The 14,280-nt window shown below is 37.5% G+C and overlaps 1 protein-coding gene across 4 annotated transcripts; it reads right to left on the bottom strand.

Annotated features, from left to right (window-relative positions):
* Window positions 1-49: 49 nt before the first annotated feature.
* On the bottom strand, window positions 50-7,551 carry si:ch1073-416j23.1 (rac GTPase-activating protein 1). 4 transcript variants are annotated; one of them, XM_043249573.1, is made up of 16 exons: window positions 7,418-7,551; window positions 6,591-6,793; window positions 6,080-6,216; window positions 5,905-5,977; window positions 5,708-5,764; window positions 5,026-5,124; window positions 4,288-4,429; window positions 4,067-4,212; window positions 3,419-3,580; window positions 3,231-3,326; window positions 2,826-3,024; window positions 1,277-1,382; window positions 1,063-1,195; window positions 836-962; window positions 477-594; window positions 50-399 (listed from the first exon to the last, which is right to left on the bottom strand). In XM_043249573.1, exons 1-16 carry the CDS (start codon window positions 7,497-7,499, stop codon window positions 345-347), a joined length of 1,935 nt encoding a protein of 644 aa, XP_043105508.1. In that variant the 5' UTR covers window positions 7,500-7,551; the 3' UTR covers window positions 50-344. The 4 variants fall into 4 exon arrangements, 2 of the variants coding, with proteins under 2 accessions (XP_043105508.1, XP_043105509.1); XM_043249574.1 differs by having other exon boundaries at window positions 477-588; XR_006251841.1 differs by lacking the exon at window positions 50-399 and having other exon boundaries at window positions 836-931.
* Between the last annotated feature and the right edge of the window lie 6,729 nt (window positions 7,552-14,280).

The following is a 14,280-nucleotide window of genomic DNA, read 5'->3' as shown; positions in this document are numbered from 1 at the left end:
TTTCCTTAAAGCTTTAAGACCAAGACAAATTATTCAATTACACATTTTGCATTTTGGCAACTAATATTTATTTATAAATATATAAAATACTGCCTAACTTTTGAAGGCATTAGTGCAGATACTACCCTTATTAAAAACCCACAAAAACAACATGAATTCATCTAGTTTATTTCAAATTTCACCCTGTGTTCATACCACCTTTAGATATTTTGCAGGACATCTCCTATGTATAATAAATAGATTCAAACATTCTGTAGAAAATACACAGTATAGTCTCATATTTCATGGTTTGAGTGAAAAAGTTCCCTCTGCACCACAAATATACACTTATATACACACACAAATCATTTTGGGGAAGTGAAGAATTTCTTTTTTCCTGGTTCATTTTTTGGTTTGCTTCTAAAAAGAAAAACAGTGGTAAGGAAAATGAAATACGAACATGCTCAAGACCAATAAAACGAGGGATAGTAGCTTACGAGTTATTGAAAGTGCCACCAAAGTGCTTGATCCGACCTTTTATTGAGCCACCGGATGTAGTCTTAGAGTATTTGCTCAGCTCAGGAGAGGTCAGAGGTTTGAATATCTTATCTGTTCCTACAGATAAAGAAACAAATTTAAACTAGGCAAAACAGTCTACAAAATGGCATTAAAAGACAATAAAGTGAGCAGTGTCCACACCATACTTACAACGATGACGGAACAAAAGTAACAATGCTTGTCTTTTATAACCACAACCATTGACATATATATGGTAGTTGAAACCTAACTTCCTGTAAAGCTGGTTTGCATCATAAAAAAAGTGCTATATAAATAAAATTAAATGAACTGAATTGACCTTTGCTAGTGCTTGGACAGACACTGGCAACGTTGGAATCCACCACAGAAGGCATGAGCGGATCCGCCTTCTCAGCTAGAAGGCCTTCCCAGAAATCTGAGGGGAAGGACAAAAACCGAGCTACTACCTGTTGCAAAGAAGTTAGAAGAGGTTTATTCCTTGAAACAAAGCTAAATAAATACACAAGGACGGGGAACGCATCACATTGACATTTTCATGCAACTTACTTTGGGTTGGGTGTTTGTGTCTCTCATAATAGTCATGGGAGAAGGTTCTAGCAACCCATGACCAATGACAGTGGGCCCAAACACTCTGGATAAGTTATTCTGGTCCATCTGACACGTCGGACTCTGCATTACTCTGAGAACGAACATAAATATGGTCGACAAAAACAAGTACACAAAGTCAGAGTTTCAGAATGTCTAAATTAGAGCAATTTACCTCTGCAAATGCAGTATCAGGAAGGCCAGGGTGTCTTTGTTTGGCTGCGGCAACTCTTTGATAGTCTTTATTAATGTTTCTATGCTCTTGTCTTCATCAGCCATCTCTGAGTGGAAAAAATTAGTATTTTGTCAGAGACAGCCGCCGTATCAGATTCAATTAAGCTCCATTGCCAGAGCAATACATCAGGCGAATTGATCACTTTATCAACTTTTCTAACTTTAAGGATATCAGGCTTCACGGAGCAGGTACATAAACACCTGTAGCAGCTTTTGCATTATGAAGGACTCTCATTTACATGCTACAACCATTCTTGGCCAAGGAAATTAGACAATATGGCTCTCCCCATGACATCCAATCCAATTTATAATTTAAAAGGGAGGTACTTTACCCTGGAGTCATCCTGAATCTATGAGGGCTAGAGGAAGAAAAAAAAAAGACTCCATAATAATAGCAGAAGCACCCTGACTGCTCCTAAATCTGCCACTTACCCTCCATTCAGCAGCCATGAATGAAATTAAAATGCTGAAAAAGACAAGCGCTGGTTTGGGAGATAACGTTCGACATTGATTGTTTCCGAGTCATCAGGGACTTGTCAACTATATCACAAGTAATGGGAAATAACCATCCGCCCCAAATGAATGAGGGTAGCATACGTCCTCATGCCTCCGGCATACACAAGCACCGTACGCCTGTTATAGAATCCACCCTCTGCAAAATTGCCACCAGTTTGGATAATCTAGTCAGACTCCTCAAAGAAAATCACATTTTGAAAGTCAAACTATTAATGTCAGGACAAGATGGGTCTCTTGATAGACTTGTTGATGGGGAAAAAGTTTTTAGTAAGAACAAGACATTCAGGACAGACTGCTTAAAAAAGACTGCTTTTTTGCACTGAAAAGGTTTCACTCAGTGATGTGGTCAAGATCAGATTATTAAAGTTGGAGTTCAAGCTGAGATCTGAGGTAGGCTGAGTCAGTCAATACTGAAAACAGAAGATGATCACGTCAGGACAAAATCCAAATTAATATATAATCTTGAACTCACGCTTGAGACTAAGTAGAGTACTAGAATACTAGGTTTTAACATGTCAGTGACTCAACTAGTCAGACCAATTGGATGGTTGTTGAATGGAAAACAGCATCCAGCTTGTTATGTTAAACTTCTGTGTTCCAGGGATGAAAGAAAAGCATGTGGTTTACAATGGTCAGAAAGCCCTTTAAAAATAAACTATGTAAATATTAAATTATGATTACCTCAAAATACAAGGACACATTAAATTGATTAAAAATGACAGTAAAAAACATACATATACATAATTACATTTTTTTCTTGATCAGGGAATCAGCATATTAAAATGATTTCTGACGAAGTCAAATTATATTTTACATAAATTCAAATAGAAAAGTTATTAAGTTTTAAATTGTGATAATATTGACCAATTTTACAGCGTTCTCTCACTGTATATTTTATCAACTAAAAGCAGTCTTGTTGATTTAAACAGTAGTGTATATTTAAAATAAACCAAATCCTTCTCGAAAATACCCACCAGAAGCTTCCATAAATGTTCTGTGAAGCTTAAATGTTATGAGAGGCTCCTTGAGTTTCCTCAGGAAGTCTTTGAGGAGTCCACAGACAGCATGAACCTCTTCTACTTTGTGGAGCATCAGAGGGCCTTTCCCAGACACATATTTCTCCCTCAGTTCCTTTACCATCCGCTCTCCTCCAGGCACTCTGTAAATACCCTTCTACATACCCCAGTCAGCCATAAAACAAATGAGATACAGAGATACCCTGTTAAGTGGATGTTGTAACGTACTGCAATATGATAGAAAATATTTGTTTCTTAAATCCAAATTAAGTTTAATTATACAGCTCTGCATTTTAAGCAGTGCAATTATACTCTTAGCTCGAGAAACAATCCCTGTGTTGGTGTATTATTGTGTAAAAACACCTCTTCAAGTCCTCTTCTCTCAATTTCATGAACACACTGAACAATCAGAGAGGGAATCCTTGGACGTGTGGAGGGGGCGAAGCTCTCTAAAGTCTCCTATAAGAGGGAATCAAACAGAACTATTGAATAAGGCATCTCTTCATAAGAATGTGTATATATGTGTACTGTGCACTATAAAGGGTGAATACCTCGTTGGACTGTGCTGAACCGTGAGCAATAGGACTGCATTTATCCGCACATAGCTGTTTACACTCAGGATGGCTCACCACTCGACAGTCTCTGCATTTTATGGCCACCTTCCCAAAGCGAATCCTCTTCCCACAAGGCATGCATGTCTCTGGACGAATCACCTAGAAATCATAAACCACTGACCCAGCAGCCATACAAGACCCATCTAGTATTTATGTTAGTTGTTTTAAAGTTACGGTTTTTAATAAACATTTTTCTTTGACATTTAGCTATGATTGTTTCATAAAACGCCTCAAACCCATAAGACAAATTCAGATATTTTGATGAAATCTGAGAGCTTTCTGCCCCTTAATAAACAACTCTAATGTTCCCAGACCCAGAAAGGTAGTAAGCACACTGTTTAAGTAACCCATGGGACGAAAGTAACTGTAACCTTACGAAGCAAAGAGCAAACTTTTTGTGCACAAAGAAAACAAATTATGATAACTTCAGCTTCTGAGAAACCTGGGGACATTAGAAATATTGTACCATTTTATTCAAAAACTAAATGAAGTAAAGGTTTGCTTCACGACTCATGAAACAGGCTTTCGCAACTGGTTTTAACATCAGTTGAAAATGCTGAGAAGTACTACTGAAAGGCCTCCTACTGTTTTTTGCTGGAAAACATGCTGCAAAGTCTTATCCACGGTGGGCGTGAGGTCCTGAGGGACGGCTGGCTGGGGGGCGCTCACCTCCATTTCAACGACTGTTTCAGCCTCTGTGACTTCACTGTGTGCCCACACAGACGTTTGTTCTGCATGGAGGACTCTGGTTAGTTTGGGAAGGTTAGCATGTGTCATTGAAAGTGGCGCCTTTCAGTCTTATTTACCATCAACAGAAGGAAAATGTTCATTTCTGAGAGCCCTGGACTGATATTCTGGAGTCTCCTGGGTTATGTCTATAACCATGTGAATCTGACCTCTAGTCTCCGGGGTAGTGACAGACGCCTTCACAACAGTCGTCTCGATTTCCTAAGCACATACACAGACAAAACACACTAAAAATCCATTTGAAGCCAATCATTCTTTCAGCGGCAATGGAAGACCCTTAGAGTAGCATAACAATCGGTTATCTAGCTCGTGTCCACGTTTCTGGACAAATGCAGTTTCTCAAAGTGCCAAATTACTTTGCTTCTCTCTGAGTGATCAGTGCCAGTTGAGTGGGAGTGATACGAGTCCCATGGAGGGAGACAGACAGGACATGGTCCACTGCTGTACTCATCCGAGCAGTGTGGGCAATATGATGGACGAGGGACTGATGAACGAACAAGCTGATGAGAAACGACACCAGACTAACCTAAAGAGGGAATATGATCCCACTACTAATATGAAGAGTCTGTACATTTCACAAGATATACCTCAAGTTTGCTGACTGTGTGTCTGTCCTCACTGATATCTTAGGAAGGAGAAGCCGTTTTATTAAATGCTAAAGTGACCATTTAAGATTAGTGAAGATTTTAAACACTAAACCGATTTGAAAATTTACATGATTGACCTAAATTGTTTCAAATGTTTCAGCTTGAAACTGTTAAAACAATTGGGGTAAGAATTAATAAACTTCTACCGACCTTCTCCAGTGGTCTAGACCCCAGCTGATCTCCTGAACGACCGCTTACTCTTCCTCGTTTTTGAATTGGAGGACCGACACTTGGTCCCATTGATGAACGCTAAAAACAAGCCGTCATAAAGTAAGACGCAATAATGAAAAACCTCAATATATACTTGCACAGACATAATGATATGTCTTTTATAACTTGAGAAATCTGAAAAAGCAATGGAAATATTTAGTGTGCTATACATATATCTTAAATTACTTATAGATTTGATTAAAAATATTATATAATTTATATATATTTTATATATAATTTATATTATATAATATATATATTATTTTTATTCAGCAAGGAAACATTAGATTGTGTGGAAACTAAGGCATTTTTCTTTGAATAGAAAGATCACTTTAAGCATTACATTTGTATTAAACAAACAAACAAATAAATAAAGTAATACAGATTTCTGAACACTATATCCGCATATTAGAATAATTTCTGAAGGCAGTACAAGTACGAAAATTAATACTGAGGAATATAAAGGAATACATGATAGAATTAGTTAAAATATTAAAATCCCATTTCAATATTGTACTTATTGTTAAAATATTATTACATATGAAAAAAACAAACAACAACAACAACAACAACAACAACAACAAAAACCCCTGCAATTATCTAGAAAACTGAGAGCACTTACTCTTCTCTCGCGAGCTCTTGACTTGAGAGGCTTAACAAACGCTGTGTTGTCCAAGTCCTAGAAATCATACCAGTGAAATCATCTTCAGAAGCAATTGTTTTGATCTTTTTTAGTGATTTTTATGCACATGCACATTGCTTGGGTTTGATAATAATCCTACAGCATGAATAAAAATGATACTAAATATGACACTCCACCAAATCATCATCCGTTCTGTCATAACTAATGTCTGAATGCGACAGGAAGGAGGACTCATCAATCACCGATAACCTGATATAAAGACACAAGATGGAAAACAGCATTGGAAAAGCGGGAAAACTCCAGCAAACCGAGAACTACATAAACTGAAGCCCGTGCCGCTCACTGAAGTACCGTTTCCCTCTGTGTTGTGGGACACTGGCTCCTTTGTGACTGAAGCTGGTCAGCATTGACCTCTGCTCATCGTTGAGGCAAGCGCTTGACTTGCTGTCATGCACCAGTACGTCACATATCAACTGCATCTGCCGCTCCTGTCAAATGAATTAACAAACGAAAAAGATACAATGAATATCCTTAATAAACTCTCACAACAATAGGCGATAAATCACAGAGAACTTCTGTTTTATGAACTCTCTATGCACATTAGCACATGAGTCATGACCGCCCACGTTCACATGGCCCTGTACTCAATGACGCCCTCCTCCATGCCTGTTAGTCATGTTATGCAGCAGTGACAAAGTTTTCCTTGTTGGCTTCAACTTGAACATTTGCATGCAAGTTTGAAGGTGCAGTAGGTAAACAGACAACAAATGAATAATTAATAGTAGCGAGCGGTACAAAGAAATGCAGCTTCTTTACGTTACCGCACAAGTGATAAGAGAGATTATTTAAATTCTTAACTAACCAGGCACTGGTAGTCCGCTTCAGCTTTGTAGCGCTTCTTGATCTCCACGTCCAACTGGTTCCGTGCATGTTTGAGCTTGACCTCCAGAGCAGCTCGAGCCACATCAGATTTTACCAGGAGCTCTTTCTGTTTTTTTAACTCCAGTTCTGCGTGAAGCCATTTTTTCCGGGCAGTTTCAAAATGCCTCACCACCTCAATGAGCTCTTGTAGATAAATGACAGCTGGTGAGATTTCAATATGGCAAAATATACACGCAGATTAAAGAACGACTATCGAGACAAAACATGCTTTCTGAAAGCAGTGGCTTTTAATAGGCTTTTTATATCCTTCATGTTACGCTGAAATTGACTTGACTTCCCCATTTTTGAATGTCCATTTAAAAATAACAGTATTTTCAATACTTTTATTTTACCTTCAACGATTTTAGTATAGTCCTGCATTAGATTGAACATTCACCCATCCAGACATATTATCTAAAGCATCTGTTTTTTCATGGAGAGGGCATACAGTTGTCAGTGGGTGATTACTATACATAATAGTAACGTTGTTTTGGGTTTGGTCAAGAAAGATGGAGACCTGTTTCCACTTAGCAGAAGTACATTTTGTTTTGGTGGTTTTAGAGAACGCGCGCGCGCGTTACAGCAAATAGACAACAGCATGCCACAATTCAGCATACTATACATACTACACTGCAAAACAACCATATACACAATACACAACATGGTGGACCCATTATGTTTAGAAAAAGAAAAAATAAGAAGAAAATAACAAATAATAAGTGTTTTTGGAGCTCAAGGTCAGAGGAAACAGGTCCCGTAATATCTTACCGAGCTCCGAGTTGGACGCTTCTTCAATAGCAAGCCTTTGCAAACACAGACTGAGGACTTCTCGTATAAACTGATCCCCCATGATCGCTTCAGTAGGTGATCCAAACTCAAACAAACCGCTTTAAATGCGTCACGTGAGCGTAATCTGACGGGTCACATGGATTTCTGGCTGCTCTGAAGGGTTTTATTTTTTCAGAGGTAAGAGCTTTTAATGCACTGAAGGTATTTTGAAACTACCATACGTATTTGGCGTCGCACTTGCTGTTATATGTATTACTCGTTTTTATTATTTTCAACGGCAGTTAATACCAGGGCTAGTCTCAGTTCAGACCAACGTGAACTACCTGGTGATCTTTAACCCAGCGTACTTGAGTAAACGACACTGTGGAAAACGATGTCTAACGGTAAATCCCATTAGTCACAATGCCCATAACACACTACAAAAAGGAATTTTGTAATGGTTTTGCTGGAAAAGCTAATGGTTCCTAATTTTAATAGAAAACGTTAGAATTTCAGTCATGGTTTCTATTGGTCCTCTATTGTTTTTTTAGCGGGGATCTTCATATAAAGTAAACAACTAACGTTACAACAACAACACCAAATGTAATAAACATATTTGGCATACAGTTCGTAATTCATAATGAGGATAAAGTAATTTTATATAAAATATATATAATTTTTTTATAACTAATTTAAAATAAATTAGAAAAATGTGTTTGAACTAAGAGAAAATGCTCTCAAAATAAAGTACACCCTCAACCAAAGCCGTCTCCAGCATTCATTGAAGACTTCTCTCGGCCCTGATCCCTCTTGTAGCCAGTAGAGGGCAGTCGAGGCATTTTGTGTAGAGCATCCAGGACTGTTGTACCTCCACCATACGGGGCTGTGTGAGTTTGCCAGTGATTAGGGTGGTGTTTGAGCAAAGCTTTGTTGTGTTTGCTTGACTCAACGCTGTTCACAAGAAAATAAGCTTCTCTGTGATATCATGCTCCGAGTCTCCACTGCAAATGCTCCATTACACAAATAATGGGTTCTGCTGCTACTGGAGTCACTTTAATTTAGCACCCAAAAATCTTATTAGAGTCATTTTTAACATGGCTGCTTTGAGCATAGGAGATCAAGAGCGCCGGCGTTTGGAGGGACCGAATTCAATTTTGTTGGAAATAAAAGACTTGCAACACCAGGTCTTTCTCATTGTTGGAAGTTTAACTGGCTTGCGAGTCATTGCATGTGAAATATTGCATTTGAATTTTAGTGCTATCTTTAGTGCTGGCATGGGTTTTGAACGTCGTCTTCTGCATAGCAGTGGAGTGGCGCTGCTCGGACGGATGGTAAACATTTCAGTTTGATTGGACTAGATTGATCTTATATAATATTTAATTAGTTCAAATTGAAAGACTGCAAATATACATAATGTATGAGAAACCTGTGACCACACTTTAACCGATATTGTTGTCATTTTGGTTATTGATTTTGCATGAACGGTGCCAATTTTAATATTAAATGATTATATGAAATAAAAGGTAATATTTAAATTTTAACACCATATTTTACAATTTTCTGCTGAAAGGGGCAAAGGCACCTCATATTGATCTATATTCGCTCTATTTTATATTGTAACCCACTGTTTGCAGTGAGCTTAGCAAAGGAGTTTTCTTCCCTAAATTAAAGGCCCTTTTTACGGCGACATTGATAAAAATGTAATTGTGATTGCATGCGCTGGGTGGAATGCAAAATCTGTTCTTTTCTAAGGCTTCTGGGATATTCGCATTGTTTAGAACCCACGAAACAATCAGTTTCTGATGGCAAATGCACATTCGCTTTAGTAAGCGAGTGTCGCGTTAATCTTAGGGAAACGTGCATTTATAAAAGAATCTAATTTGTTTCATAAATAGACATGGAATGCAGTCCCTCTCTGATTAATATATTTATCTGACGTCGTTATATAAAGTATAAGGTACGCTGAAATGTTTTAAAACGTTGCTTATTTTTTGTGAACATTTTGTGAACAGTTCATAATTAACGTTTAGTCATAAATTAATTACCCGAGGGTTTAATTTATAATCCAACATCTTTTAAATCCTTGTACTCCTCTATTTTTCCGAAAGTTAGGCTAAGTTATGTTAATTTGACTGGGACTCCACACAGCATAGAAAAAAATAGATTTCTGGAACTCTGTACATAAACATTAAAAAAGCAATTTATTGTCTGTTTCGTAATATTAATGTTTGCTTTACAGTGCATCGGCTCATTAGGAAACTTATTGCCTTTGGCTGAGTATGTACACAGCTCAGCAGATGAGATGCTAATCTGAGGACCAGAGATAAATGTGTTTGATACTAGTCCCTATTTAGTCAACACGGTTTTACTGAACGAGCCATTTGTCTCTTTAAGTATTTACCCAAAACCCATAGAAGCGTTCATTCTGAGATCAAGTCTCGATCTGTTCATCCTTTTTATGTGAGCTCTGCTGTCTGTGAATGTAAAAGTGAAGATGAACGATGCGTGGTGCTTCATGCTTGTATAAGTACAGACTGTCACATAAAACCTGTTGAGACATTGTAGTCTTCCCCTAAGCCTCCGGGGTTAATTTTGTTCAGCTTCATGTCCCGAACCCAGCGGTTCCCTGCTAACTGACCTGTGTATTAAAGAAAAAAAACAACCGAAATCAAAAGCAAATGAAAACGGTCTGCATGTACTGAGATTCTGACTTGAGCTTTGACCTCTTTGTGCCAGAATGCAGTGTGATACATATTCGGAAGTGATCTTGGTAACGAGCTTTGAGCCTGTAGACTGTGTTTTTCAGTTGAGCCAATCCAAAATTTCAGTCTGGTACCCTTGACCATCTCGTCTCTCTCACCACAGCACTCATGATTCATTTAAACAAGTATGACTTCAAGTCAAAAGCATACTAGAAATAAATATGAATGCAGAGCTGCTCTGTGTTACTGCTACCAGTCATGGCGAACCATAACAGAATTCAATTATGAAATAAAAATGAAAAAGAATAAAATTATTATGCTGTTTTTTTATGGTTTGATTAATAAATTGGAAAAAGTGTATACGTATTTATTTGTTTGTTTGTTTTTGCTAATAATACAGTGACGATCACTGTATTATTAGCAATCAATCATTTCTAGCTTTAACAGGACTGAAAAAGCTACCCTCTTATGGTTTGCAGAATAAATAATTATATATACTTTATGTATATTAACTAATGTAGACAAAGATGTATAAATAATACATGCATTGTTGATTGTTTGTTCAGGTTAATGCATTAATTAATGTAAACATACGACGCCAAAGTGTTACCAATTTATTTTATGGTACAGTTCACACCTGTTGTGTTGAAATGGAGAAATTGTAAACTAGCCTACATCAATAAGGTCACCTATTTTAGGGTAGGAAACGCAATTAAAAGACCATATATAGGCCCTGCTTCCATATTAGCAGTGTTCACTTAGCTGCTGACAAAATCTGGAATTATGCTCCTAGGAAAAGAAAAAAATAACAGCCTCCGGGGACTCAGATACAAAAACATTAATAAAGAAATAAATAAGTAAATGCGCCTCATCCAAAGCTGTTACTGAAACTGTCAAAACAAAAAAGCCTCAAACTAATATGCATAGCTGAAGTCGCTAGTTGAATTCTCATAATCATCTGTTTGTGAAATTGTTCCCTGAATGTATTCTAATACCCATGTGGGCATTGATTTCTGCGCCAGGTACAGTACATCTGTGAAGTTCTTATGAGGTGAGCATGGAATAAACAAGGAATATGCATGCATGACTTCCCCAACTCCACCGGGACCCATTATCAGCACCGCTGATGCAGGAAATAGATTGAATGCTGAAAATAATACCCTTGAATAATTAATCAGATGGCTTTTAAATGTGCAGCAAACACACTAGCTTCTCTCTAGGGGAAACAGGATGTGTGATTTTACAAGTGCAGGTTTAAAAGCCGAACTGGGTTTACATCTGAAACGGCGGAGAAGCCGATAACTAGACGGAGGAGTTAGATTAAACCCGTGTTTGCAGTGGAAAGCCCTCACCGTCTATGTATGTTTGCTCTGTGCTTCGATATAGCTAGGAACAGGCTGTGGAATCCAACCCACACTGTAGAAAAGGTCAAAGTGTCAACCGTCTCCCTTGATTGGGTTTGTTTCGGTAAGTGCTTTATTCGATCATGCTCTCCATATCTCCATATCTTCCGATTGGCAAGTTCGGTGTCGTTTGATGCACATAAGCTGAACTGAGCAAATATTGGATTTCCAAGTGCTCTTGACCATTTGTGATCACTTATCAGTTTATGAGATGACTAATGTCTCTCGGGCTCATTAGCCTTAGCAGGGCTTAGAGAGGATAAAACCAGTGCATTTTGAAAGTGCACGGAGGAGAAATGTCAACATTTAACAGTATAGTTGGGTTCAGACCGCGTTCCATTTCTTGCACATTTAGATTCGTTTTATTGTGTCAGTTGTTTAAGAAATTACAAATGTCAGTGGATGACCTTTCGAGTGACATTCCGGTTTCAGATAATATCAAAGCAACTAGCTGCATTCAATGAGGCGGAAACGCTGCTAGCTTTACTTTGAAGAGGCAGATCGCTGTAAAGTCTCAATAAACTGGCACACACGTGAGACTGGACCAGACGAACTATAAAAGTGAAGAAATATTCTCATGTTTCCTTATCAGTTGGTGTTAGCAGGTTTCTGGTGAACTGGCTTGATAAAGCAAATTGGAAATGAGAAAATTCTTGTTTTTTGGGGCCTGACAATGTCTTAAAAATTTGCTGTAGTACAATTGTTCTTAAAGGTAAAACCATTTCTTAGTGCCTTTATTGAATAAATAATAGGTCTTTTGAAAATAACTATCACGTACCGCTGCAGTCATGTTTTGTCCGATGTCTTACTAATTATAAAAAAAAACAACTTTATTTGCCAGTTCTTACTTTCTGATGGATTACGAAAAGACCAGCATTTGAAGTTTAGCTTATCTAATTGTATATGCAGCTGTGGGCTTTACTGCAGATGAAAAGAGACAAGACAGATATGAATGATTTTAAAGCTGCTCCACTAACAATCACTCTAATGTTTCCTAAAGGTAAAGTTTTAATACTGGATCTGTTCTCAGGCTGTGTAATGGCGTTCTTGGCAGAGCACTGTATGTCTTGAGTTATTTGACAATGATGTTTTGCCACCTGAAAACAGCCACCCTTTTGCTACTGTTCACTTAGACTGACAAACGACTTTCAAGCATGAAATGAATCGGGTACATCTCACTGGAGATTTTATTAGACTTTATATATATATATACAGCCAACGTTGTCCTGTTGTTCCTCTGAGATGCTTCTCCAGGGAGGAACCGTCTTGATAACCTGAAACAAGTCATGAAGTCAGACTACAGCGTGAATAGGGAGAGGAACTCCTGTATCAGATTAATGTAAATCTTGACTGAACGGAGGACAGGTCTCTCACATTATTTGATTGAAGATGATGTCAGCTTCCCATATGGCATATACTGTTTTTGTTTTAGAGTTATAACAGATTTCCCACAACTTTTGAAAATCCTTTGCACCGCAGTTTTGACTCATCATTCTGCCAAGCGCTGACTGCAAAGGTGTCAAACAAAGACATAATATAAATATAGAGTATAATATAAATGACATTATATATACAGTGGTATTTGATCCAGAAGACTTAAAGTCAGTTATAGATATTTTACATGACAATATTTTAAATAATATATTTATTTTATATTTATATTTAAATGTAAAATCTAAATTTTTAAATTTATTTTGATTCAAATATAAATACATTTAAATATATAATAAATCTAAAATAAATATATTTGTAGAAATATATGTAATTTGCATAAAATATATATTAATAACTGTACATTTTCTATTTATCAAAGCATCCCGAAAAACCTGAAATGGTTTCCACAAGAATCTTAAGCAGCATGTTTTCAATATCAAACCAGCATTGATTTCTGAAGGGTCATGCGACAGTGAAGACTAAAATGAGTGCTGAACATTCAGTAGTACTGCTGTTATTATTTCTCTCAATCAAAGAAATGCAGAAACATAAACAAGATTTTCCAAAACATTTTTGGACAATGGCGTATAAATTGTGCTCATCGTTAATTTGTTTCATTCATAAGTGCTTCTAAATTGAAATATTGCATATCTGCAAGTCCAGCCGGTACAGACCGAACAGTTACGTTTGTTTTCCTCAGCAATTTTTCACATTTAAATCGACCTTTATCTGTGTGTGTGCATGTCTAAGTGAAGTAAATAAACGGCGTCAAACACTTGTTTTGCTGCAAGGACGCAATAAGGAGACCGCATTTTCACAGATTAATAGATATTAACATAAATCAGTTTGGTCTTGTGCGCACATATTTGAACAAAGTGTAGAGAATGAGAGAATTCATTATTTAAATATATCACTTTGTCGCCGTCTCCTTGGTAGAATTCGTGTTCTTGGGGTGTTTAGCTGATACTGCAAGGAAAAAGTATCTCTATGCTACATGCAGTGACATTCTTGAGGGCTGCTAAAAATAACACGTAGGCTAACTACGGTGGGGCTGACCGACCACATGGTGCGTTTTGGTGGGTCATTAATGTAAACGCAGTGGGTTACTGTATTTATAAACTGAATGTACAGCGCACAGGCAGGAATAAAGATCAGATGTGTAACTTGCAGCCAGATGGTGGAGGAGAGTGCTTCGCAGGCTTTGAGCTGCCTTTTTAGTAATGATAAAAGAAACCTTTCGCAGCTTGCAGGAGTGAGGTTGTTTTATTGTTGGGTCTGAACCTTTTTTTGATTCCGCCGCTCTCTCCCTGCCATGCAGGTTTCT

This window comes from Puntigrus tetrazona, chromosome 9, assembly GCF_018831695.1.
Source record: "Puntigrus tetrazona isolate hp1 chromosome 9, ASM1883169v1, whole genome shotgun sequence".
NCBI lineage: Eukaryota > Metazoa > Chordata > Actinopteri > Cypriniformes > Cyprinidae > Puntigrus > Puntigrus tetrazona.
Note: the sequence above shows the minus strand (reverse complement) of the source record. Positions and strands in the feature narration are given on the sequence as shown.